The 22,666-nt window shown below is 48.8% G+C and overlaps 1 protein-coding gene across 1 annotated transcript; it reads right to left on the reverse strand.

The window, feature by feature from the left end:
- Positions 1-1,262: 1,262 nt before the first annotated feature.
- YJU2 (YJU2 splicing factor homolog) lies at positions 1,263-21,130 on the reverse strand. The gene is made up of 8 exons (XM_004378457.2): positions 20,910-21,130; positions 16,164-16,264; positions 13,828-13,972; positions 12,409-12,543; positions 12,067-12,248; positions 5,526-5,646; positions 3,874-4,018; positions 1,263-1,415 (listed from the first exon to the last, which is right to left on the reverse strand). Exons 1-8 carry the CDS (start codon positions 20,931-20,933, stop codon positions 1,303-1,305), a joined length of 966 nt encoding a protein of 321 aa, XP_004378514.1. The 5' UTR covers positions 20,934-21,130; the 3' UTR covers positions 1,263-1,302.
- Between the last annotated feature and the right edge of the window lie 1,536 nt (positions 21,131-22,666).

Genomic DNA, 22,666 nt, shown 5'->3' on the forward strand with positions numbered 1-22,666 from the left:
TTATGATTACCGTATTTCTCCTTGCAGACCGTAAGCTCCTCGAGCGGAGAGACAGAGATATTTTTTCCTAGCCTGTTCACAGCCAAATGCCACGTGCCTGACCCTAAGCTTGGTGTATCCCAGAGGCAGCTGGACGTCTTTGTGGAGTAAGCCAAGGACTGGGAGTCCCTGGGGGGTGCAAATGGTTAACGCACTCAGCTACTCAGCGAAAAGCTGGAGGTTCAAATCCACCTAGACGCGGCTCCAAAGAAAGGCCTGGAAATCTAATTCTTAAAAACCAAGCCATTGAAAACCCTATGGAGCACAGTTCTACTCTGACACACACGGGGTCCGCATGAGTCAGAGTCGAAGCGGCGGCAACTGGTTTGGGTTTTGTGCTAACAGAGGCCTCACTCCTGAGATCTCCACCTCGAAGGCGGGCAGAGAGGAGGTACCCAGGCCTGTTCATCGATGTCGTGGATTGAATTATATCCCCCCAAAAATGTGTGTATCAATTTGGCTGGGCCATGATTCCCAGTATTGTGTGGCTGTCCTCCATTTTGTGATTGTAATTTTACATTAAAGAGGATTCGGGTGGGATTGTAACACCCTTACTAAGGTCACATCCCTGATCCAATGTAAAGGGAGTTTCCCTGGGGTGTGGCCTACACCACCTTTTACCTCTTAAGAGGTAAAAGGGAAGCAAGCAGAGATTTGGGGACCATACCCCCAAGAAAGCAGTGCCAGGAGTAGAGGGCATCCTTTGGACCTGGGGTCCCTGCGCAGAGAAGCTCCTAGTCCGGGGGAAGACTGATGAGGGCCGACAGACAGAGAAAGCCTCCCCCTGAAGCTGACGCCCTGAATTTGGACTTGTAGCCTACTTTACTGTGAGGAAATAAACTTCTCTTTGTTAGAGCCATCCACTTGTGGTATTTCTGTTAGAGCAGCACTAGATGGCTAAGACAGTTGGATTCCTTTTATTGGTTCCAGATAGTTCTGTGGGTGGAAGGCAAGCTGAGCCACATCCCCCAAACACCACTGAGGGTCTCAGAGACGGTCCAAACAGGGACCCAGGAGGGCCTATGAAGGCTGAGGGAAGTTCATGGGACATCCAAGGCCCGGTCTCTGTGCCAGGTGGGGCGGGATGAACAGGGCCCCTGAGGCCATAGAGGGTGGGTGGCAGGAAGGAGAGGGGCCTGTCCGTCAGAAGATGGTCCTGCCTGTCCAGTCCTGGTTCTGGTAGGTTCCCTGACTTCTGCCCTAACCGCCGGCCCTCCCACGCGGCCAAGCCATCCTGAGACCTGGGAAGGGTCTGGGCGGGGCTCAGCTGCTGCCGCTGCTGTCCTCGCTATCTGAGTACGCGCCCAGCTGGCTCAGGGAGGAGGCGCCAGGCGTCTGGGGTGCAGGGTCAGCCGGCTTCTGGTTGTGTGGGGCGCCTGGGGGAGAAGCAGAGTGGGTTACTGGCTATGTGACTTCGGCTTTTAAGAATTTGTAATTAAAAAAAGAAAGAAAGTCCATTCTTCCTCCCCGTTGTTGAAGGTGCCATCAAGTTACTTCCGACTCACAGCAACCCACGTGACAGAGCAGAACTACCCCATCGGGTAATCTGGGCTGTCATCTTTACGGGATATATTCAAGGTTGTAATTTGGCTCTGGTGGACTTGTTCTAAATTTCCTTCAGCTTAACTTGAACTTGCATACGAGCAACTGAGGGTCTGTTCCCCAAGTCGGCCCCTGGTCTCATTCTGACTGATGATACTGAGCTTTTCCATCATCTCTTCCCACAAATGTAGTCGATCTGATTCCCGTGTCTTCCATCCAGCGAGGGCCACGTGTATATATAGTTGCCATTTATGTTGTTGAAAAGAGGTATCTCCAATGAAGAAGTCGTTGGTCTTGCAAAATTCTATCCTGTGATCTCTGACATCACTTCTATCACCAAGGCCATATTTTCCAACTACTGATCCTTCTATCTTCTGTTTCTGGATTTCACATTCCAATCACCAGTAATTATCGTAACAAACTACGGATAACATTGTGAAGAATGGGAATTCCAGAACACTTAATTGTGCTCGTGCAGAACCCGTACATAGACCAAGAGACAGTCATTCCAACAGAACAAGGGGATGCTGCGTGGTTTAGTCAGGAAAGGTGTGCGTCAGGGTATATCCTTTTACCATACTTATTCAATCTGTATGCTGAGCAAATAATCCAAGAAGCTGGACTATATGAAGAAGAACAGGGCATCAGGATTGGAGGAAGACTCATTAACAACCTGCGTTACGCAGATGACACAATCTTGCTTGCTGAAAGTGAAGAGGACTTGAAGCACTTACTGATGAAGATCAAAGACCACAGCCTTCAGTATGGATTACACCTCAACATCAAGAAAACAAAAATCCTCACAACTGGACCAATAAGCAACATCATGATAAACGGAGAAAAGATTGAAGTTGTCAAGGATTTCATTTTACTTGGATCCACAACCAACACCCATGGAAGCAGCAGTCAGGAAATCAAATGACCTATGGCATGGGGCAAATCTGCTGCAAAAGACCTCTTTAAGGTGCTAAAAAGCAAAGATGTCACTTTGAGGACTAAGGTGTGCCTGACCCAAGCCATGGTGTTTTCAGTTGCCTTATATGCATGCGAAAGCTGGACAATGAATAAGGAAGATCGAAGGACAAAGAATAAGGAAGACTGAAGAATTGATGTCTTTGAATTATGTTGGTGTTGGTGAAGAATTCTGAATATACCATGGACTGCCAGAAGGAACAAATCTGTCTTGTACAGCCAGAACGCCCCTTAGAAGTGAGGATGGCGAGACTTCGTTCACGTACTTTGGACACGTGGTCAGGAGGGACCAGCCCCTGGAGAAGGACATCATGCTTGGTAAGGTACTTGTTCTTAGGTGCTGTCGAGTTGGTTCCAATTCACAGCGACCCTACGTACAACAGAACAAAACACTGCCCGGTCCTGAGCCATCCTCATGATTGTTATGCTTGAGCCCATTGTTGCAGCCACTGTGTCAATCCATCTCGTGGAGGGTCTTCCTCTTTTTCGCTGACCCTCTACTCTACCAAGCAAGAAGTCCACATCACATTCCGATTATTACTGGATGTTTGCAGCTGTTTCTTTTCATTTTGAGTCATGCCACATCAGCAGAAGGAGGTCCTGAAAGCTTTATTCCATCCACGTCATTAAGCAGGAGCAGGCAGCTTTTCCCCGGTTGTGTTTTGAGTGCCTTCCAACCTGGGGGCTCATCTTCCGGCACTGTATCAGACAACGTTCCGCTGCTATTCGTAAGGTTTTCACTGGCCAATTTTTTCACAAGTAGACCGCCAGGTCCTTCTTCCTAGTCTTAGTCTGGAAGCTCAGCTGAAACCTGTCCACCATGGCATAGCTTCCAGCATCACAGCAACACGCAAGCTACCACGGTATGACAAACTGACAGATAAGTGGTAAAATAACAGGGTCAGCGAAAAAGAGGGAGACCCTCTGCGAGATGGACTGACACAGTGGCTGCAACAATGGGCTCAAACACAGCAACGATGGTGAGGATGGCGCAGGCCCGGGCAGCGTTTCATTCTGTTGTATATGGGGTCACTAAGAGTCCGAACTGACTCAACAGCATCTAACAACAACAATCTTTACAGGAGCAGATCGCCAGGTCTTTTTTCCCGCAGATCTTTCAGTTACCAGCGCAGTGCTTAACCATTTACACCCTAGGGTTCATTCCTTCTCCCCTTACCTCTGTGGAATTGGCCCTGGGGAGGGGAGGCACAGCTCAAGCCCCATCCCATGAAGGCCCCAGAAAGCAGTGAGGGCACTGCTGCCCCCTACAGGCCGTTGGGGGCCACTGTGTTTAGCTCCAGACCCCGGGAACTCACTCACCAGGGGTGAGCACCTGCTGGCTGTGCTGGGTGCCACGGTCCAGGTCTGTCTTCCTCACCACCACCAGGCCTGACAGCTGGGACCTGCTGCCGAGGGTGCCGATGCTCCGCTCCCAGCTCTCCCCCTTCCTCTTCGCTTTTGGGGCCTGCAGGGCGATGGGGGGACACGAGCGGGTGATCAGCCCCAGATCCAGCCTCTTCCCTGGCCTCCTGGCCCACAAGACCCTGCTGAGTGAGCTGCTGGAGAGTGCTTTACCAGCCTCAGCCCCTCTGCTATGAGCAAGTCTCTCCCCTGCTCCACATTCCTCTATAGCTCCCTATTGCCATAAACTTGGCACTCAAGGCTTCTGCCTGTTCTCCCTTCTAACACGTACAGAATTCTGAGCTGGAACACGGCTGCCTCCACTAAAGACTACACTTCCTAAAGTCCTTTGCAGCTGGATATGGTCAGGGAGCTCATTTCTGACTAATGTGATGTACTCAATCAAGGCTTGTTGTTGTTGGGTGCCATGGAGTCACTACTGACGCATAGCGACCTCATGTGATGGAGTAAAGCTGCCTCATAGAGTTTTCTAGGCTGTCAGCTTTACAAGGGAGCCCTGGTGGCACAGTGGTTAAGTGTTTGGCTGCTAACCAAAAGGGCAGCAGTTCAAATCCACCAGGTGCTCCTTGGAAACTATGGGGCAGTTCTACACTGTCCTAGAAAGTCCCTGTGAGTTGGAATCAACTCCACGGCAATGCGTTTGGTTTTGGTTTTTTGGAATCTTTACAAGAGCAGACTGCCAGGCCTCTCTCCCGAGGAGCCACTGGGTGGGATCAAACCACCAACCTTTTGGTTCGCAGCAGAGTGCTTAACCGTTGTGCCACTACAGCTCCTTCAACTAAGGGTGGTGCCTTAAATGTCCTCCTCCCCACTCCTTGGCCCTGTGCACTGGCTGGGATGCAGACGTAGCACTGAAATGCCACACAAAAAGGACAGCATCCTGGGGACGGATGAGAAGGCAGGCGCCTGGCCGGACCCCACGGGTCTACCGTCCCCGCTCCGGATCACTCGTGCGTGGCTGTTATCTGAGAGAAAGTGAACTTCAATCTCAGGAAGCTGCTGTTACTTTGAGGCTTGCCCCGTGGCTGACCCTGTATGCTCACTAATGCTGAACGTGAATATGTTTTACATTAAAATAAAATGCTGCTGGCATGTGGATGTTATTTTTTTATTTTTCCCCACTGTTTTTGTTGTTATGTGCTGTCGAGTCGATTCTGACTCACAGTGACCCTACAGAACACAGAACTGCCCCACAGGGTTTCCAAGGAGTGGCTGGTGGATTCAAACTGCCAACTGCTTGGTTAGCAGCCAAGCTCTAACCAAAAGGAGGTCCACCCAGGGACCTCCTTGGATGTGGGGGTGTCTATACTTCAGCAGCTTAAACACGGGTTGGCAAACTACAGCACCACCAGCCGGCCACTTGTTTTTATAAATAAAGTTTTATTGGCACACAGCACACCCATTCATTTACATCTCACCCATGGCTGCTTCGGCCACAACAGGAGAGCTGAGCGGCTCTGACAGACACATCTGGCTGCAGCGCTGAACATACTTACTGGCTGGCTCTTTAGGAAAAGGCTGAGCTGGCCCCACCCCAAAGGTGAGCTCACCTCGTCCAGGATGGCGGTGGGCTTGGGCCGGGTGGCTGGCCGAGGCGGGGCGGGGGCAGCATCGTCCTCCGAGTCGGAGTCCTCGAGCAGGCGTCGTTTCCTGGCTTCCTCCACCAAGGCCCTGCGAGGACAGAACACGGGGGCTCAGGGGACACGACACGGGGGCTCTGCAGGGACAGAACATGGGGGCTTGGGGACAGAACACAGGGCTCAGGGCGCAGAACATGGGGGCCCAGGGACATGTCTGGCGGGGACAGAACACGGGGGCTCAGGGGCATGTTCCTTCTGGGGGACAGAGCTGCACCTTCCCTGCACCAGCCAAGGTCAGGGGGGCTGGAGTGCCATGGCATACAGGGGGGTCGCAGAGATTCCCCTTCTTTCTCTTCTTTTTATAACTTCTCTGTTGAGGACAGTGGAGTGGTTAAGTGCTCAGATGTTGGGACCTGCCTGTCTGGATTCGAATCCTGGCGTAGGGACCTTGGGGCAGTCAAGAGGCTCCCTTGGACCTCGGTCCCTGTCTTATTCATCTAGTGCTGCTCTACCAGAAATACCACAAGTGGACGGCTTTAACAAACAGAAATTTATTCTCTCACAGTCTAAGAGGCTAGAAATCAAATTCAGGGCATCAGCTCCAGAGGAAGGCTTTCTCTCTCTGTCGGCTCTGGGGGAAGGTCCTTGTCATCAATCATCCCCTGGTCTAGGAGCTTCTCAGTGCAGGGACCCTGGGTCCAAAGGATGTGTTCCACTCCTGGCTCTTGTTTCTTGGTGACAATGAGGTCCCTCTCCTCTCTGCTCCCTTCTTTTATGTCTCAAAAGACATTGACTCAAGACACAACTTAATTCTGTAGATTGAGTCCTGCTTCATTAACATAACTGCCTCTAATCCTGCCTCATTAACGTCATAGAGGTAGGGTTTATAACACAGGATGATCACATCAGATCACAAAACGGTGGACAATCACACAATACTGGGAATCATGGCCTAGCCTGGTTGACACACATTTTTGGGGGACACAATTCAATCCATAACAGTCCCCTCACTTGTCATAATGCTCATGCCAACCTCCAAGGCTGTGGTTAGGAGCGAGAAATGCAAATGGTGCCTTGCAACGAGAAGGGGCCCACCGTTACCCCTGCCATCACTGATCTGCCCGCCCAACAGGTGCCAAGTAAGGCTTAGCTGTTCCAGGTCCTGGGGAAGCCATAGAAGCCAGGCAAAAGGCCCCTGCTCTCTAAGAGCTCAGAATCTCAAGGAGGGAAGAGAGATGATACACCAGGAAAGGGATGAGTCAACAAGAAGCTTCTAGAAAGTCACAACCCGTTGCCATCAAGTCAATTCTGACTCATGGCGACTCTGTGTGTTACAGAGTAGAAAACTGCTCCGTAGGCTTTTCTTGGCTGTAATATCTATACAGAAACAAATCACCACGCCTTTCTTCAGTGGCACCAAACTGCCAATCTTTAGGTTAATAGTCAAGCATAAATAATTTGTACCACTCATGGACTTTAGAAAATAACAGATGTCATGCAAAACAGAACTAAAATAGCAATACTGAGGCCTGTGTACACGACGGGCCCTCAGTTGGTGACTATGAACTTGAATATCACATTTCCACCATTCCCTAACCAATAAGAGGGGCTCACTGTGCCCAAATCATGCATACAATGTGGTTTTATGCTGAACACCTGCTTTCCTTCTGGGAGTCTGGAAGTTTGGGACGTGCCAGGCAGAGATGCCTACGTGACCAGCCCCCGATAACCACCCTGGGCGCTGGGTCTCTGATGAGCTTCCCTGGTGGATGGTACTTCCAACGTGTTGTCACAGCTTGCTGCTGGGAGCCAAGCGTGTCTTGTGCAACTCCAAGGGCCCCTGGGTGGTGAACGGTGAATGCACCCAGCTACTCACTGAAAGGTTGGAGGTTCGAACCTACCCGCAGGTGCCTTGGAAGAAAGGTCTGGCAATCTACTTCCAAAAAATCAGCCACTGAAAACCCTATGAAGACTCCCTGAGACTACTGTCCTGAGATACTCTTTAAACCTTGAACCAGTACTAGTCCATGAAGTCATCATTTAGCTGAATAAAAGACTGGCTCAGAAAATGAACAGTATCATCTGTGAGCACTATGTTCCTTTAAAAAAAAGCATCTATATGATAAAGTAAGAATAGAAGGCAAATTCCTCAACATAATAAACGGCATCTATACAAAACCAACAGAGCCCTGTGGCACGGTGGCTAAGTGTTTGGCTGCTCACCAAAAGGTCAGCAGTTCAAATCCACCAGCCGCTCCTTGAAAACCTTATGGGGCAGTTCTACTCTGTCCTATAGGGTTGCTATGAGTTGGAATCAACTTGATGACAGTGGGTATATAAAACCAACAGCCAACAGCATTCTAAACGGAGGGAGGCTGAAAGCATTCCCCCTGAGAATGGGAACTAGACAAGGAATCCCTTTATCACCACTTCTATTTAACACTGTGCTGTCATTCCTAGCTAGAGCCGTAAGGCAAGAAAAAGAAATAAAGGGCATCCAAACTGGAAAGGAAGAAGTAAAACTATCCCTATTCACAGGTGATATGATCTTATACACAAAGAACCCCAAAGATTTCACAAGAAAACTAGTGGAACTAAGAGAAAGATTCAGCAGAGTAGCAGGATACAAGATCAACATAGAAAAATCAGTTGGATTCCAAAACACCAACAAAGAGAACTCCGAAAAGGAAATCAAGAAAACGATACCATTTATAACTGCCCCTAAAAAGATAAAGTGCTTCAGAATAACTCTAACCAGGGACATAAAAAACCTAGACAAAGAAAACTACAAAACGCTACTGCAAGAAACGAAAACATCTACATAAATCAAAAAACATACCATGTTCATGGATAGAAAGACTTGACATTGTGAAGATGTCCGTTCTCCCCAAAGTGATCTACAGATAAAATGCAATCCCGATTCAAATATCAACAGCATTCTTTAAGGAGACAGAAAAACTAATCAACTTTATATGGAAAAAAAAGAGGCCCTGGATCAGCCAAGCATTACTGAAAAAGAAGAACAAAAAAGGAGGCCTCACACTACCTGATCACAGAACCTAATACACAGCCACGGTAGTCAAAACAGCCTGGTACTGGAACAACGACAGACACATAAACCAATGGAACAGAATCGAGAACCCAGATGTAAATCCATCCACCTATGGGCGGCTGATCTTTGACAAAGGACCAAAGTCCATTAAATGGGGAAAAGACGGTCTTTTGAACAACAGTCCTGGCAAAACCAGACCTCCATCTGTAAGAAAATGAAACAGGACCCACACCTCACACCACACACAAAAACTAGGTCGAAATGGATCAAAGACCTAAATATAAAACCTAGAATGATAAAGATCATGGAAGAAAAAATAGGGACGACATTAGGGGCCCTAATACATGGCATAAATAGGATACAAACCATAACTAACAATGCACAAGCACCAGAAGAGAAACTAGATAACTGGGAGCTCCTAAAAATCAAACACGTCTGCTCATCAAAAGACTTCATCAAAAGAGTCAAAAGACAACCTACAGACTGGGAAAAAAATTCTGGCTACGACATATTCAACAAGGGTCTAATCTCTAAAATCTATAGAATACTTCAACACCTCAATAACAAAAAGACAACTAATCCAATTAAAAAATGGGCAAAGGATATGAACAGACACTTCACCAAAGAAGATATTCAGGTAGCTAACAGACATATGAGGAAATAACTTGGGATCACTAACCATTAGAGAAATGCAAATTAAAACTACATTGAGATACCATCTCACCCCAACATTACTGGCACTAATCGAAAATAACAAATGTTGGAGAGACTGCCGGGAGATTGGAACCCTTATGCACTGCTGGTGGGAATGTAAAATGGTACAACCACTATGGAAAACCATAGGGCACCTCCTTAGAAAGCTAGAAATAGAAGTATCACACGATCCAGCAATCCCGCTCCTAGAACTACGTCCTAGAGAAATAAGAGCCATCACACGAACAGACATATGCACACCCATGTTCATGGCAGCATTGTTCACAATAGCAAAAAGATGGAAACAGTCTAAGTGCCCATCAACAGATGAATGGATAAACAAATCATGGTACATACACACAATGGAGTACTATGCAATGAGAAAGAACAATGATGAATCCACAAAATATCTCACAACATGGATGAATCTGGAGGACATCATGCTGAGTGAAGTCAGTCAATCACAAAAGGACAAATGTTGTACGAGAGCACTATTACAAAAACTCAAGAAAAGGTTTACACACAGAAAGAAATAATCTTTGATGGTTACGAGGGAGGGGAGTTATGGAGAGGAAAAAGCTCTAACTGGACAATAGATAGGTGGTAACTTTGGTGAAAGGTAAGACAGTACTCAATACTGGGGAAGTCAGCACAACTTGACCAAGGCAAAGTCATAGAAGCTTCCTAGACAAATCCAAACACCTTGAGGGACTGAGTTACCGGGGCTGAGGGCTGGGGACCGTGGTCTCCGGGAACATCTAGGTCAGCTGGCATAACATAGTTCATAAAGAAAATGTTCTACATCCTACTTTGGTGAGTAGCGTCTGGGGTCTTAAAAGCTTGCGAGCGACTGTCTAAAACACATCTATTGATCTCATCACATTCGGAGCAAAGGAGAATGAAGAAAATGAAAGAGGCAAGGAAAGTATCAGTCCAAAGGACTAATGGACCACATGAACCACAGCCTCCCCCAGCCTAAGCCCAGAAGAACTAGATGGTGCCCGGCCACCACAACCGACTGCTCTGACAGGGATCACAATAGGGCATCCCAGAAAGAGCAGGAGAAAGATGTAGAACAAAATTCAAATTCACAAAAAAAAGATCTGACTTACTGGTCTGATAAAGACTGGAGGAACCCCTGAGACTACAGCCCCCAGAAACGCTGTTAACTCAGAACTGAAGTCATTCCTGAAGTTCACCTTTCAGCCAAAGATTAGACAGGTCTATAAAACAAACAATAGCACACGTGAGGAATGTGCTTAGCTCAACCAAGTATTTGAGACCAAATGGGCAACAGCTGCCCAAAAGCGAAGGCAGGAAGGGACAGGAAACCTGAATGAGTGGGAGGGGAGACTGCTGACACATTGCAGAGATTGCAATCAATGTCACAAAACAATCCGTGTATAAATTTTTCAATGAAAAAAGAATGCATAATAAAATAATCATCTATATGAGACCAAACAGTCCACATTTACTGAAAAGCAAAGACGAGAAGGCAAGGGGGCAGGGGAACTAGATCACTAGACACGGAACAACCAGAACGGAAATAATGAGAGTTGACACACTGTGAAAAATGTAAACAACGTCACTGAACAAACTGTGTAGAAATTGTTAACATGGGAAGGAGCCCTGGTGACGCAGTGGTTAAGCGCTCGGCTGCTAACCAAGAGATCAATGGTTCGAACCCACCAGCCGCTGCGTGGGAGAAAGATGTGACAGTCTTGCTTCCGTAAAGATTACAGCCTTGGAAACCCTATGGGGTGGTTCTCCTCTGTCCTATAGGGTTGCTATGAGTCAGAATCCACTCCACGGCACCGGGTTTGTTTGTTTTTGTTAAATGGGAACCTAATTTGCTGTGTAAACTTTCACTGAAAACACAAGGAAATATTTTAATTAGAAAATAAACAAATTAATTAATTAAAAACAAACCAACTCTGTGGAGCACAGCTCTACTCTGACATATGTGGGGTCGCCAGGAGCCAGGCTCGACCGGACAGCGCCTGTTGTAACTGGCGCACCTCCACAGCGACACCCTGGAAGCTCGAGCCTGCTTCTCCCCGGACTCTGCCCCACGTGTTTGCCACCTTTGCTGACTGTGCCGTGTCCTTTCGCTGTGAGAGACCACAGCCGTGAGCGACCACAGCTGTGAGCGTGGCTACCTGCTAAGTCCTGAGTCCACCTAGCGAATCATCGCACCTGGAGGTGTTCTTGGGGACCCCAACCCAGATGCCATGAGAGAGAGCGAGATGGGGAGGGGACGGGGGCAGGAAGGTGTCCCTGGGAAAGTGATTGTTCTGGCTTGAATTGTGTCCCCCCAAAAATACTTGTTGAAACCCTAACCCGTGTACTTCTAAATAGGACCCTGCTTGGAAACAGGGGTTTTCCTTTGCTATGTTCATGAGATCGTACTCGAGGAGGATGGGTCCTCAACCTAATCACCCCCGAGCTAGAAAAGAGCAGAGTAGACACAGAGATGCACGGGAAGAAGAGATGCCAAGATCACTACAGACACCAGAAACCAGGAGAGAGGCTCCCAGAAGGAATCGGTCCAGCCGACATCCTGATTTGGGCTCCCTGCCTCCAGAACTGTGAGAAAACAAATGTCTGTTCTTGGAAGTCCCCCGCTTTGGGCATTTCTGTTACAGCAGCACGGGGAGACAAAGACATCTGAGGGAGCCCTGGGGAGACAGGCAGGGGGGTTCCAGCAGGGGACCGGCCCGAGCGACGGCCGGGAGGTGGGCGGGCTCCCAGGACTCCCGGACTCACACTGTCTCCCTCTCGTCTTCCTCCTGCTCCTGCTGCTGCCGCTCCTCCTCGGACAGGCGGTGCTGCCGCAGCATGGCCTCGAAGTCTACGTGGGCCTGCCGCTGGTTCAGGTCCTTGAGCTCCTGCAGGTTCTCCAGGACCTCCATCTCCAGCTTGGAGTCCTTGGTACGGTTCTCCAGCACCTGGTGGGCGCGAGGACGCAGGGCTCAGTGTGCTGGGAGGCGAGCGGAGGAGCCTCCACTGTGGCACCCTGATCCACAGCGCCTGCTCACTCGCACACACGTGCACATACGCACGCCCCTGCCCACGCACACACGCGCACACACAAGGAGCCCAGCTCACCTTCATGGGATTGTTCAGCTCCTCGTCCTCCCGTTCCTTCTGCACCCTCTTCTCCTCCTCCTCCAGGAGCTTCTCGGCCTGGAAGTTCCGCGTGGCTCCGTGCTCCATTGTGTAGTCTGTGTTTTCGGGGTCTGTCTGGCAGAGAGAAAGGGCAGTGTCAGTTCCTATGTCCATGGGCACCGGAAGCTTCTACTGAACAGCTGCCGGCAGACTGGGGCATCTTCTCCCCCTTTTTAAAATCCTTCTACCTTTTCTTTTTCTTGTCTTATTGCTTTGGCTGGGAGGGTTCTTTCTTTCCCGCTCCCTTCTGCAGAAACACTCACCTCCTTTGCGTGGACTTGAAGATCCCTCCCCATCGGCCTTCCTGCCATCCGTCTCCCTCCACTACCCACCCTCAACATGTTTGCAAATAAAAGTTGCTAGGCCTTTGAACATGTATGCCTTCTGCCTTTTTTTCCTCCCTTTTGGTTTATTTAAAAAAAAAATAACACTTTTTCTTGATTATAAATTACATATTCGAGTATGTATACAACATGCTCCTTTTGTGTTTCTAAAACAGAGAGGCTAAATCCACAGAGACAGAAAGCAGATTAGTGGTTGCCAGGGGCTGGGGGAAGAGAGGAAGAGGTAGTGACTGCTAATGGGTATGGGGTTTCTTTCTGGGGTAATGTAAATGTTCTGGATTAGATAGTGGTGATGGTTGTACAACCCTGCAAATATACTGAAAACCTCTCAGTTGTATTAAAAAAACAAACAGACCCGCTGCCCGAGTTGATTCCGACTCACGGCGACCCCTAGTATTACAGAGTAGAACTGCTCGGTAGGGTTTTTTTGGCTGTAATCTTTACAGAAGCAGATTGTTAGGCCTTTCTTCCGTGGTGCCACTGGGTGGGTTCGAACTGCCAGCCTTTAGGTTAATAGTCTCGTGCAAACAGTTTGTGGCACCCAAGGGGCTGCTGAGTTGTACACTTTATGGCTGGTTACCTTTTAAGTGAATTTCACCTCAATTAAAAAAAAAGTGAAGTTGTGATTTTTATTGGCTATGTAGTATTCCATTGTGGTGCAGTGGTCAAGAGCTCAGATCCTAACCAAAAGGTCAGCAGTTTGAATCCACCAGCCATTCCTTGGAAACCCTATGGGGGTAGTTCTACTCCTTCCTATAGCGTTGCTATAAGCTGGAATCGACTTGACGGCAGTGGGTTTTTGTAGTCCCCTATTATTGTACATCTGGGTTGCTTCTAGTTTTTTGCCTTTATAAATAACACTGCAATGAACATTCTCCCTCAAATCTTTGTCTCCTTGGGATTGACTGAAATGAGATTTCCCTGGGTGGGTGAGGATATGGGTGGGTAACATCCTGGGGCCCCCCCTACTCGAGAGGGCTGGGGGAGGCAGGATGGGCCTGGCTGGCAGCCCTACCTTGAAGGTGATCTCTGCCAGGCAGCGTGTGCACTTGATGTAGAAGCGGAAGATGGGCAGGCCCAGGTAGACCTCGTTCTGCACCGTCTCTTTGCGCGCGTTGAACTTCTTGCCCTTGTAGATGTACTCGCCACACGTCTTACACCTGTGGGGCAGGAGGGAGGGACGGACTCACCCTGTCTGAGAACTCTGCGATGGCATACTGAGTGATGGGTGCCTGTATGCCGCTGGTGACGGGGGACTCACTCCCTCCCAAGGCAGCCCCCCTGACTGGGTGTGTACATTCTCCCAACCTGGCACGCTCTTCTACTTGTTACCGTCTGCCTGGGTCTGAGCTCAAGAGTCACCTCCTGGGGAAGCAGCAACCTCCCCACTCCTGTTTCCACCAGACTAGGTGAGTTGTGCCTGTCACACACTCCCAGAAAGAAGCCTGGTGCTAACGGGGCATCCTGGCTCCCCAAGGAAGGTTCTACCTGGCAGCGAGGCCACACAGAGGAAGGCAGTGCTCCCACCACCCTGTTCTCCCTCACACCCCCCTGCTCTGCCCTTCTGCCCTCCCAGGCCCAGCATGCTGGGCTCTTGGCTGTTCCTACAAACACCGCCAGCTCGGTCCCGCCTCGGGGCCTCTGTCCTTCCAGTTCTCACAGCCTGAGACACCGCTCACCTCTCGCACCTTGGCTCCACTGCCATTCTGGCTTTCTCCTGATCACGCTGGTTAACAACCCCTGCCTCTCCCCTCCCCATCACCAACCCAGACCCCTCTCCCCTGACTGTTCCATGCCTGGCATGAATCCGCCCAAATACTTGTTTATTACCTCCACTCCCTATGAAGCACGGGCCCCAGGAGGACAGGGACTCTGTCTTGTCCCCAGAATGTCCCACGCACCCTGTACAGACCCTGACACACAGGGGGAGCCCAGTAAGTGTCTACTGAACAAATAAATGAACCAGTGAAGAAGAGAGAGAAAGTCAGTACATAAACACGTGCTAAATTTCATCAAATCAAAGGTGTCTTCAATTGTTGTCATCGTTGCTGTTAGTTGCCATCAAGTCGATTCTGACTTCTGGTGACCCCACGTGTGGAGAGTAGAATGGCTCCACAGGGGTTTCAAGCCTGTGACCTTTCAGATGCAGATTACCAGGCTTTTCTTCCAAGCTGCCTCTGGGTGGGTTTGAACCACCAACCTCTCGGCTAGCAGTCGAACGCTTAACTGTTTGCGCCACCCAGGGGCTCCCTTCGATTGTTAGGTATACCCAGTTTCAGATATGCTCAAATGTGAAAAATTGTGGGGTGCAGAATAGGTAAAATATGGTAATCCCTAAGTACTACAAAGGAGGAATAGAGGAGGGGGTTAGGCAGGGCAGTTGGCGGGAGGTTTGAGCCAGGATCTGAAGGGCAAAGAGGAGCCTGCCTGGCAAGAGCAGGGCAAACAGCTCGTGCAAAGGCCCTGTGGTAGGGACCAGCTTGTTGTGTTTGTTGCGGGAGCTGAAATATATATACATGCTGGGTTCCTGGTCCGGGCCCCATCTCTTCGCTCACTCAGTAACTAATGATCAAAACCTTACGGCAGCCCGTAAACTACTACCTCTATTACCATGAGCCCAGAAGAAATAGATGGTGCCCAGTGACCACTGCTGAATGTCTGAATCAAGGACTCAACAGATGGATCCTGATCAAGAGGAAAAGCGCAGGACTTCAAACTCACATGGAAACACAACTTACTGGATCCACGGAGACTAGGGGGACCCCCGAATCTAATGCCCAAAAATAAACTTTAAACCCTGAATCAAAACTATCTCATGAAGCCATTGTGCAACAACAGCTCAGCTCAATAACGAACGCTTGCCTTGAGCACAGCGCTCTTGTGAAGAATGATCTATATGAGCTCAATCTGACAACAGTTCATCGAAAGCACAGATGAGAACTTTCACGGGCAGAGAGCCTAAAGGAATGTTGAGAAAACTACACGGCTAGGGAGAGAGAGAAACCACACGTGAACCATGTAACCAGTGTTCTTGAACTGTTATCGCAGAAACTGTGAATGGACGTATGTTTGGCTGTGCATACTGCTACCAAAAATAAATAAAATATCCCAACACAACAAAAACCCCAGAGCAGGATTCGGGTGAGGCTTCTACAAAAGGCAGGGAGGTTAATCCTGAAAGGTGAGGGAAGCGGGGGCTGGAGCAGTCCCTCGCTCGTCAATCCAGGTCTGAGCCAGGACGGGTGACCTGCTCCAAACATCAGCCCTGGCCATCTCTGTGGATGCTGGCGAGTGGGTTTGTCTGCCACAGCTGCTGTGGGGATTTGGTGGGGGGCACGTGGAGGCACTTACCTCATGTTGAAGGGGGCCATCAGCCGTACAACGTACTGCCGGTCTTTGGGGAGCTTGAGCTTGGGGATCTTCGAGGGGTCAAAGTCTGGTGGGTAGTATTTCTGTGGGGAAGAAGGAGGTGTCGGGTGAGCTGTTTTCAGACTTGGGGTCAGGCCACAGGCAGAGGGAAGGGGCTTTGGGGAGTTGTGCTGGGGACCCTAAGACCACCCCCCAAAAAGACTCATTGCTATCGAGTTGATTCCTACACATGGCGGCCTCGTGTGTTACAGAGTAGAACAGTGCTCTATAGGGTTTTCTTGGCTGTAATCTTTATGGAAGTAGATCGCCAGGCCTTTCTTCTGTGGAGCTGCTGGGTGGGTTCCAACTGCTTTTTGTTAGTAGCTGAGAGTAAATCATTTGTGCCCCACCCCCACCCCGGGACCTCGGACCACCCCCCAGCTGTGATGATTTGCGAGAAGGGCACATCTAATTGTATGATTTCCTACAACAAAAGGGCAGAACACACTGACAGGGATCACAACAGAGGGTCCCAGACAGAACTGGAGAAAAATGCAGAACAAAATTCTAACTCACAAAAAAAGACCAGACTTACTGGTCTGACAGAGACTGGAGAAACCCCGAGAGTATGGCCCCCAGACACCCTTTTAGCTCAGTAATGAAGTCACTCCAGAGGTTCACCCTTCAGCCAAAGATTAGACAGCCCCATAAAACAAAACGAGACTAAAGGGGCACACCAGCCCAGGGGCAAGGACTAGAAGGCAGGAGGGGACAGGAAACCTGGCAATAGGGAACTCAAGGTCAAGAAGGGAGAGTGTTGACATGTCGTGGGGTTGTTAACCAATGTAATAAAACAATATGTATACTAACTGTTCAATGAGAAACTACTTGTTCTGTAAACCTTTATCTAAAGTACAACAAAAAAAGTTTTAAAAAAAAAGGGCAGAGCACAATCAGCACGGTGGAGCACGTGTGGGGTGGAGTCTGAGGACACCAGGCCAAGTTTCCAGAGTCCTCTCCCGGTGGAGTACATGGATATGCTTAATTCCCGCAGCAACGAGTTGTGACACCTCATGGGAAGTGTCGTCCACCAGGGAAGCTCGTCAGAGATCCGGCACCCAGTGTTGTTATCGGGGGCTTGTCACGTCCACACCCTCTGCCTGACACATACCCAAATTCCAGACCCCAGAAGGGAAGCACGTGTTCATCATGAACCATATTGTTTGCACAGGTTGGGCACAATGAGCCACTCTTATTGGTTAGGAAATGGTGGGAACCCTCCCCAAACCCAAGTTCCCAGGTGCTGGCCATGGGCCAGCCTTACAAGCAGGCCTTTCTAGGGACGACATTCTCAGTCCTGCTGTGATAACTCTTTTCTGCACAGGAGTCCAGCGTGGGAGACACGGGGAGGGTGAGTTTGGATTATGAAAAATAACTCCATTGGGGGGGGCGGGGCCAAGATGGTGGAGGAGTCAGATGCTTCCTGTGGTACCTCTTACAACAAAGACCCAAAAAAAAAAGTGAATCAATTATATATGACAATCTAGGAGCCCTGAACATCAAAGGCGAAGTTGAGGAATCGGACTGAGCGGTGGGGGAGGGAGAGACAGTTCAGAAGCAGCGAGGAGTTGCCAGACCTGACCTGGCAGGAACCAGCACCCTGCAGGCCGGATCGGCTGGCATGTGTGGTGAGGCAAGCAGTGGCATTCGGGACACATTTTCCACACTGGGAGAGATGAAGCGGCGAAGAGTCTAGCAAGCCTCCAGAACCAGTGAAACGTGGTGCTCAAATGGCAAAAGATAATCTACAAGATACTGCAAAACCTCAACAACAAAAAGACAAATAACCCAATTAAAAAATGGGCAAAGGATAAGAACAGGCACTTCGCCAAAGAAGACATTCAGGCAGCTAACAGACACATGAAGAAATGCTCAGGATCATTAGCCATTAGAGAAATGCAAATCAAAACTACAATGAGATACCATCTCACACCAACAAGGCTAGCATTAACCCAAAAAACACAAAATAATAAATGCTGGAGAGGTTGTGGAGAGACTGGAACACTTGTACACTGCTGGTGGGAATGTAAAATGGTAGAACAACTTTGGCAATCGATGTGGCGCTTCCTTAAAAAGTTAGAAATAGCAGCACCATACAATCTAGTAATCCCATTCCTTGGAATATATTCTAGAGAAATAAGAGCCATCACATGAACAGATATATGCACACCCATGTTTACTGCAGCACTGTTTACAACAGCAAAAAGATGGAAACATCCTAGGTGCCAATCAATGGATGAATGGATAAACAAATTATGGTATATTCACCCAATGGAATACTACACAATGATAAAGAACAACGATGAATCCGTGAAACATCTCGTAACATGGATGAATGTGGAAGGCATTACGCTGAGTGAAATCAGTCAGTCTGCAAAAGGACAAATACTGTATAACATAACTATTATAAGAACTCAAGAAAAGGTTTAAATACAGAAGAAAACATTCTTTGATGGTTACGAGGGTGGGGAGGGAGGGAGAGGGGTATTCACTAACTAGATAATAGACAAGAATTATCTTAGGTGAAGGGAAAGACAACACACAATACAGGGGAAGTCAGCACAACGGGTCTAAAATAAAAGCTAAGAAGTTTCCTGAATACAGCCAAACACTTCAAGGGACACAGCAGCAGGGGGCGGGGGAGCATGGTTTCAGGGGATATCTAGGTCAACTGGCCTAACAAAGTTTATTAAGAAAATGTTCTGCATCCAACTTTGGTGAGTGGCATCTGGGGTATTAAAAGCCAGGGAGCGGCCATCTAAGATGCATCAATTGGTCCCAACCCACTTGGAGCAAAGGAGAATGAAGAACACCAAAGTCACAAGGAAAGTATTAGCCCAGGAGACAGAAAGGGCCACATGAACCGGAGACTCCATCAGCCTGAGACCAGAAGAACTAGATGGTGCCCAGCTACCACCAACGACCGTCCTGACAAGGAACACAACAAAGAGTCCCTGACGGAGCAGGAGAAAAGTGGGATGCAGAACTCAAATTCTAGTAAAAAGACCAGACTTAACAGTCTGACTGAGATTGGACGGACCCCAGAAGACACGGCCCCCAGACTGTTAGCCCAAAACTAAAACCATTCCCAAAGCCAACTCTTCAGACAAAGATTAGACTGGACTATGAACATAAAAAGATACTTGTGAAGAGTGTGCTTCTTAGCTCAAGTAGATACATGAGACTAAATGGGCAGCTCCTGTCCGGAGGCGAGATAAGAAGGCAGAGAGGGTCAGGAGCTGGATGAATGGACACGGGAAATCCGGGGTCGAAACGAGGAGAGCGCTGTCACAGTATAGGGAGAGCAACTAGGGTCACATAACAATGTGTGTATAAATTTTTGTATGAGAGACTAACTTGAATTGCAAACTTTCCCTTAGCACACTGTGTTTTGAGCAGTTATTAGGTTTCAGACTCTCTATGGAGCACTTTACACACCTTGTCTCATTCATGCTTGTGGAGAACCTATGAGATAGTCAACAATGCACCCATTTTAGAGAGGAGAAGACTGAGTTCCAGAGGCTTCAGCTACTCTGGGTCACAGAGCATGAACAGCTGAACCAGGACTGAAACCCAGAGTCTCAACTCTGGGGTACACAGGGTGGCTTAGTGATCAGGGGCATGGACTACGGAGTTGGAGGGTTTGGGTTCGAGCCCTCCACTCTCTGGCAACCACTTATCCTATCTGAGCCTCAGTTTCCTCAAATCTATCCACCCGAAAGCTCCGTTGTGAGAATTTGCTAAGTAAAGCACGGCGCCTGGCACACAGAAATATCTACCAGTAAGTTATGGAAGAAGCCCTGGTGGCGCAGTGGTTAAGCGTTCGGCTGCTAACCAATAGGTCGGCAGTCCGAATCCCACCAGTCGCTCCTTGGAAACCCTATGGGGCAGTTCTGCTCTGTCCTATATGGTTGCTATGAGTCGGAATCGACTCAACAGTAATTTTTTTTTTTTTTTTTTAAGTTATGGGAAGGAGCCCTGCTGGCACAACAATTAAGCGCTCTGCTGCTAACTGAAAAGTCAGCAGTTCGAGCCCGCTCAGGGGCTCCGCAGGAGAAAGCGATCTTCTCCCGTAAAGATTATAGCCTAGAAAATCCTATGGGGCTGTTCTACTAACTCCTCCAAGGCATACAACTGGCTGGAGATCCCAGATAGGGCGGGGCTTACGAGAGCACCGTCCCTGAAGGCGAAAGCGTGGAGCCATTAAACCCGTTGCCGTCGAGTCGATGCCGACTCATAGCGACCCTTAGGACAGAGGAGAACTGCCCCATAGTTTCCAACGAGAGCCGGGTGGATTCGAACTGCCGACCTTTAGGTTAGCAGCCGGAGCATGGAGCGGGATGATATATTTTTATAGAAAGCCCCGCCTCCAAGAAAAGTGACTAGATAATTCCCTTCAGGCAATCCAATCAGGGGAGTGACTGGGTAAACATGTGAAGCTCCGCCCCACGCAGGTGATTGGGCACACTCCAGGTCTCCCCCCCACCAAGGGGCGAGGCTTAGCAAAGGCCCACCCCCCCGCGGAAGGTGATTGGGTGGAATTTGAGAAGCCCCGCCTTCACAGACGGTCGTTGGGGAAGCTCGTCTCCCGGGGAAGAAAGAAAAGGGCTGCATTATACAAAGCCCAATTCTGTTGGGGCCTCTAGCTGTCCCCCCCCCGATGGAAAGCCCCAGACACCCAGCACTTACGTTTAAAACTTTTCGCTCCGACATCTTGGCCTCCCTCTCTTCTCACAAACACCGGAGAACTGGTTAGTCTGGGTTTTTAATCTAGCTTCCACAATCAGCCGAGTACTTCCGCTGACGTCACTTCCTCTAGCGTTTACCATCGACAGGCGTATGCACAGCTTGCCTTTTTCATTGGCTCAGACTCCCGTCTGTCAAGTCCAATCTACCGTTGTCCCTCCCGCTTTGCAACCTCGGTAGTACAGCACAAAGGTTCCGGGGAAGGTGTCTCGATTTGGAGACGTCCCTAGGGAACGCTGCGCCCCCTGCAGTTCTGTAGCCGCTAGTTGAAATGTTGTGACTTGGCTGCCTACCGCGATACTCCCTTGCTGTTCATTCTTTTATTCAATAAATGTGTTGTGCGATCACTTGAGGACGGGGGCAGCTCCCACGGGCTACCCATGTGGCAACAAAGGAGCACCCTGGACGCCCCACTCCATGCTTATCTTGAGACAGGCATAGGCTTAAAGCTCGGGGTCCAAACCCACCTCCTCACTACACACACCATCTCCCAAAAGTCCCTTCATCGCCTGCCTGTGTTTTCCCCTTAAAAAGGACACCACCACCCCCATACATCCTGTTCCTTTCCCAGTGTCCTCTCTCCCTTTCGTAAATGTTTACTCTGTGTTAAGTGTTATGCTCAGTAACTGTGGACACAGCAGAGAACAAGACAGATAAGATTCCTGCTCTGACAAGGAATAGTGTATGTTTCGTGGGACAGACTGACAATAAACAAATAAAGAGGACCGTTTCAAAAGGTGGTAAATACTCTGGTGGTGAAACAGTTATGCCCTAACCAAAAGCTTGCTAACCAAAAGCTGCTAACCAAAAGGTTGGCAGTTCAAACCCACCCAGCAGCTCTGGAGGAGAAAGACCTGGCAAACTGCTTCTGTACAGATGGCTGTTGTTATCATTAAGTGCCGTCGAGTCAGTTACGACTCACAGCGAACTTTCTCCAGGGACTGGTCCCTCCTGATAACATATCCAAAGTTTGTGAGACAAAGTCTCGCCATCCTTGCTTTAAGGAGCATTCTGGTTATACTGCTTCTTCCAAGACAGTTTTGCTTCATCGTCTCTTTCCACAGATGTAGTCGATTTGATTCCTGAGTATTTCATCTGGCAAGGTCCATGTGTATAGTCGCCATTTATGTTGTTGGAAAGAAGTATTTACAATGAATAAGTTGATTACAGCAAAGAAAACCCTATGTCACATGGGTCACTGTATGAGTCGAACTCAACAACACCTAACAACAATAAAATACTCTGAAGATAATAGATCAGGGCTACGTATGGAAATTAATGGTAAGGTTCCTACCTTAGATGGTGTTTGAGCTCCCTACTGCTGCTGTAACAAATTACCAGAAATTTAGTGGCTTCAAATAACACAAATTTATTTCTTATAGTTCTGGAGATCAGAAGTCTGAAATGGATCACTAGGACTGTGTTCCTTCTGGTGGCTCCAGGGGAGAATAAGTTTCCTTGCCTTTTCTAGCTTCTAGACGCCACGTACATTCCTTGGCTCATGGCCCCACATCATTCTAACCTCTGCTTCCTTCTCTGACTCCAACTGTCTGGCCTCCCTCTTATAAGAGCCCCTGTGATTACACTGGACCAACCCAGACAATCTAGAGTAATCCCCTATCTCAAAAACCTTACTTTATTCACATCTGCGAAGTCCTTTTTGCCTTGCAAAAATCTGGGGATTATGACATGGACATCTT

Source organism: Trichechus manatus, unplaced genomic scaffold (genome assembly GCF_000243295.1).
Source record: "Trichechus manatus latirostris isolate Lorelei unplaced genomic scaffold, TriManLat1.0 scaffold00057, whole genome shotgun sequence".
NCBI classification, from domain to species: Eukaryota; Metazoa; Chordata; class Mammalia; order Sirenia; family Trichechidae; genus Trichechus; species Trichechus manatus.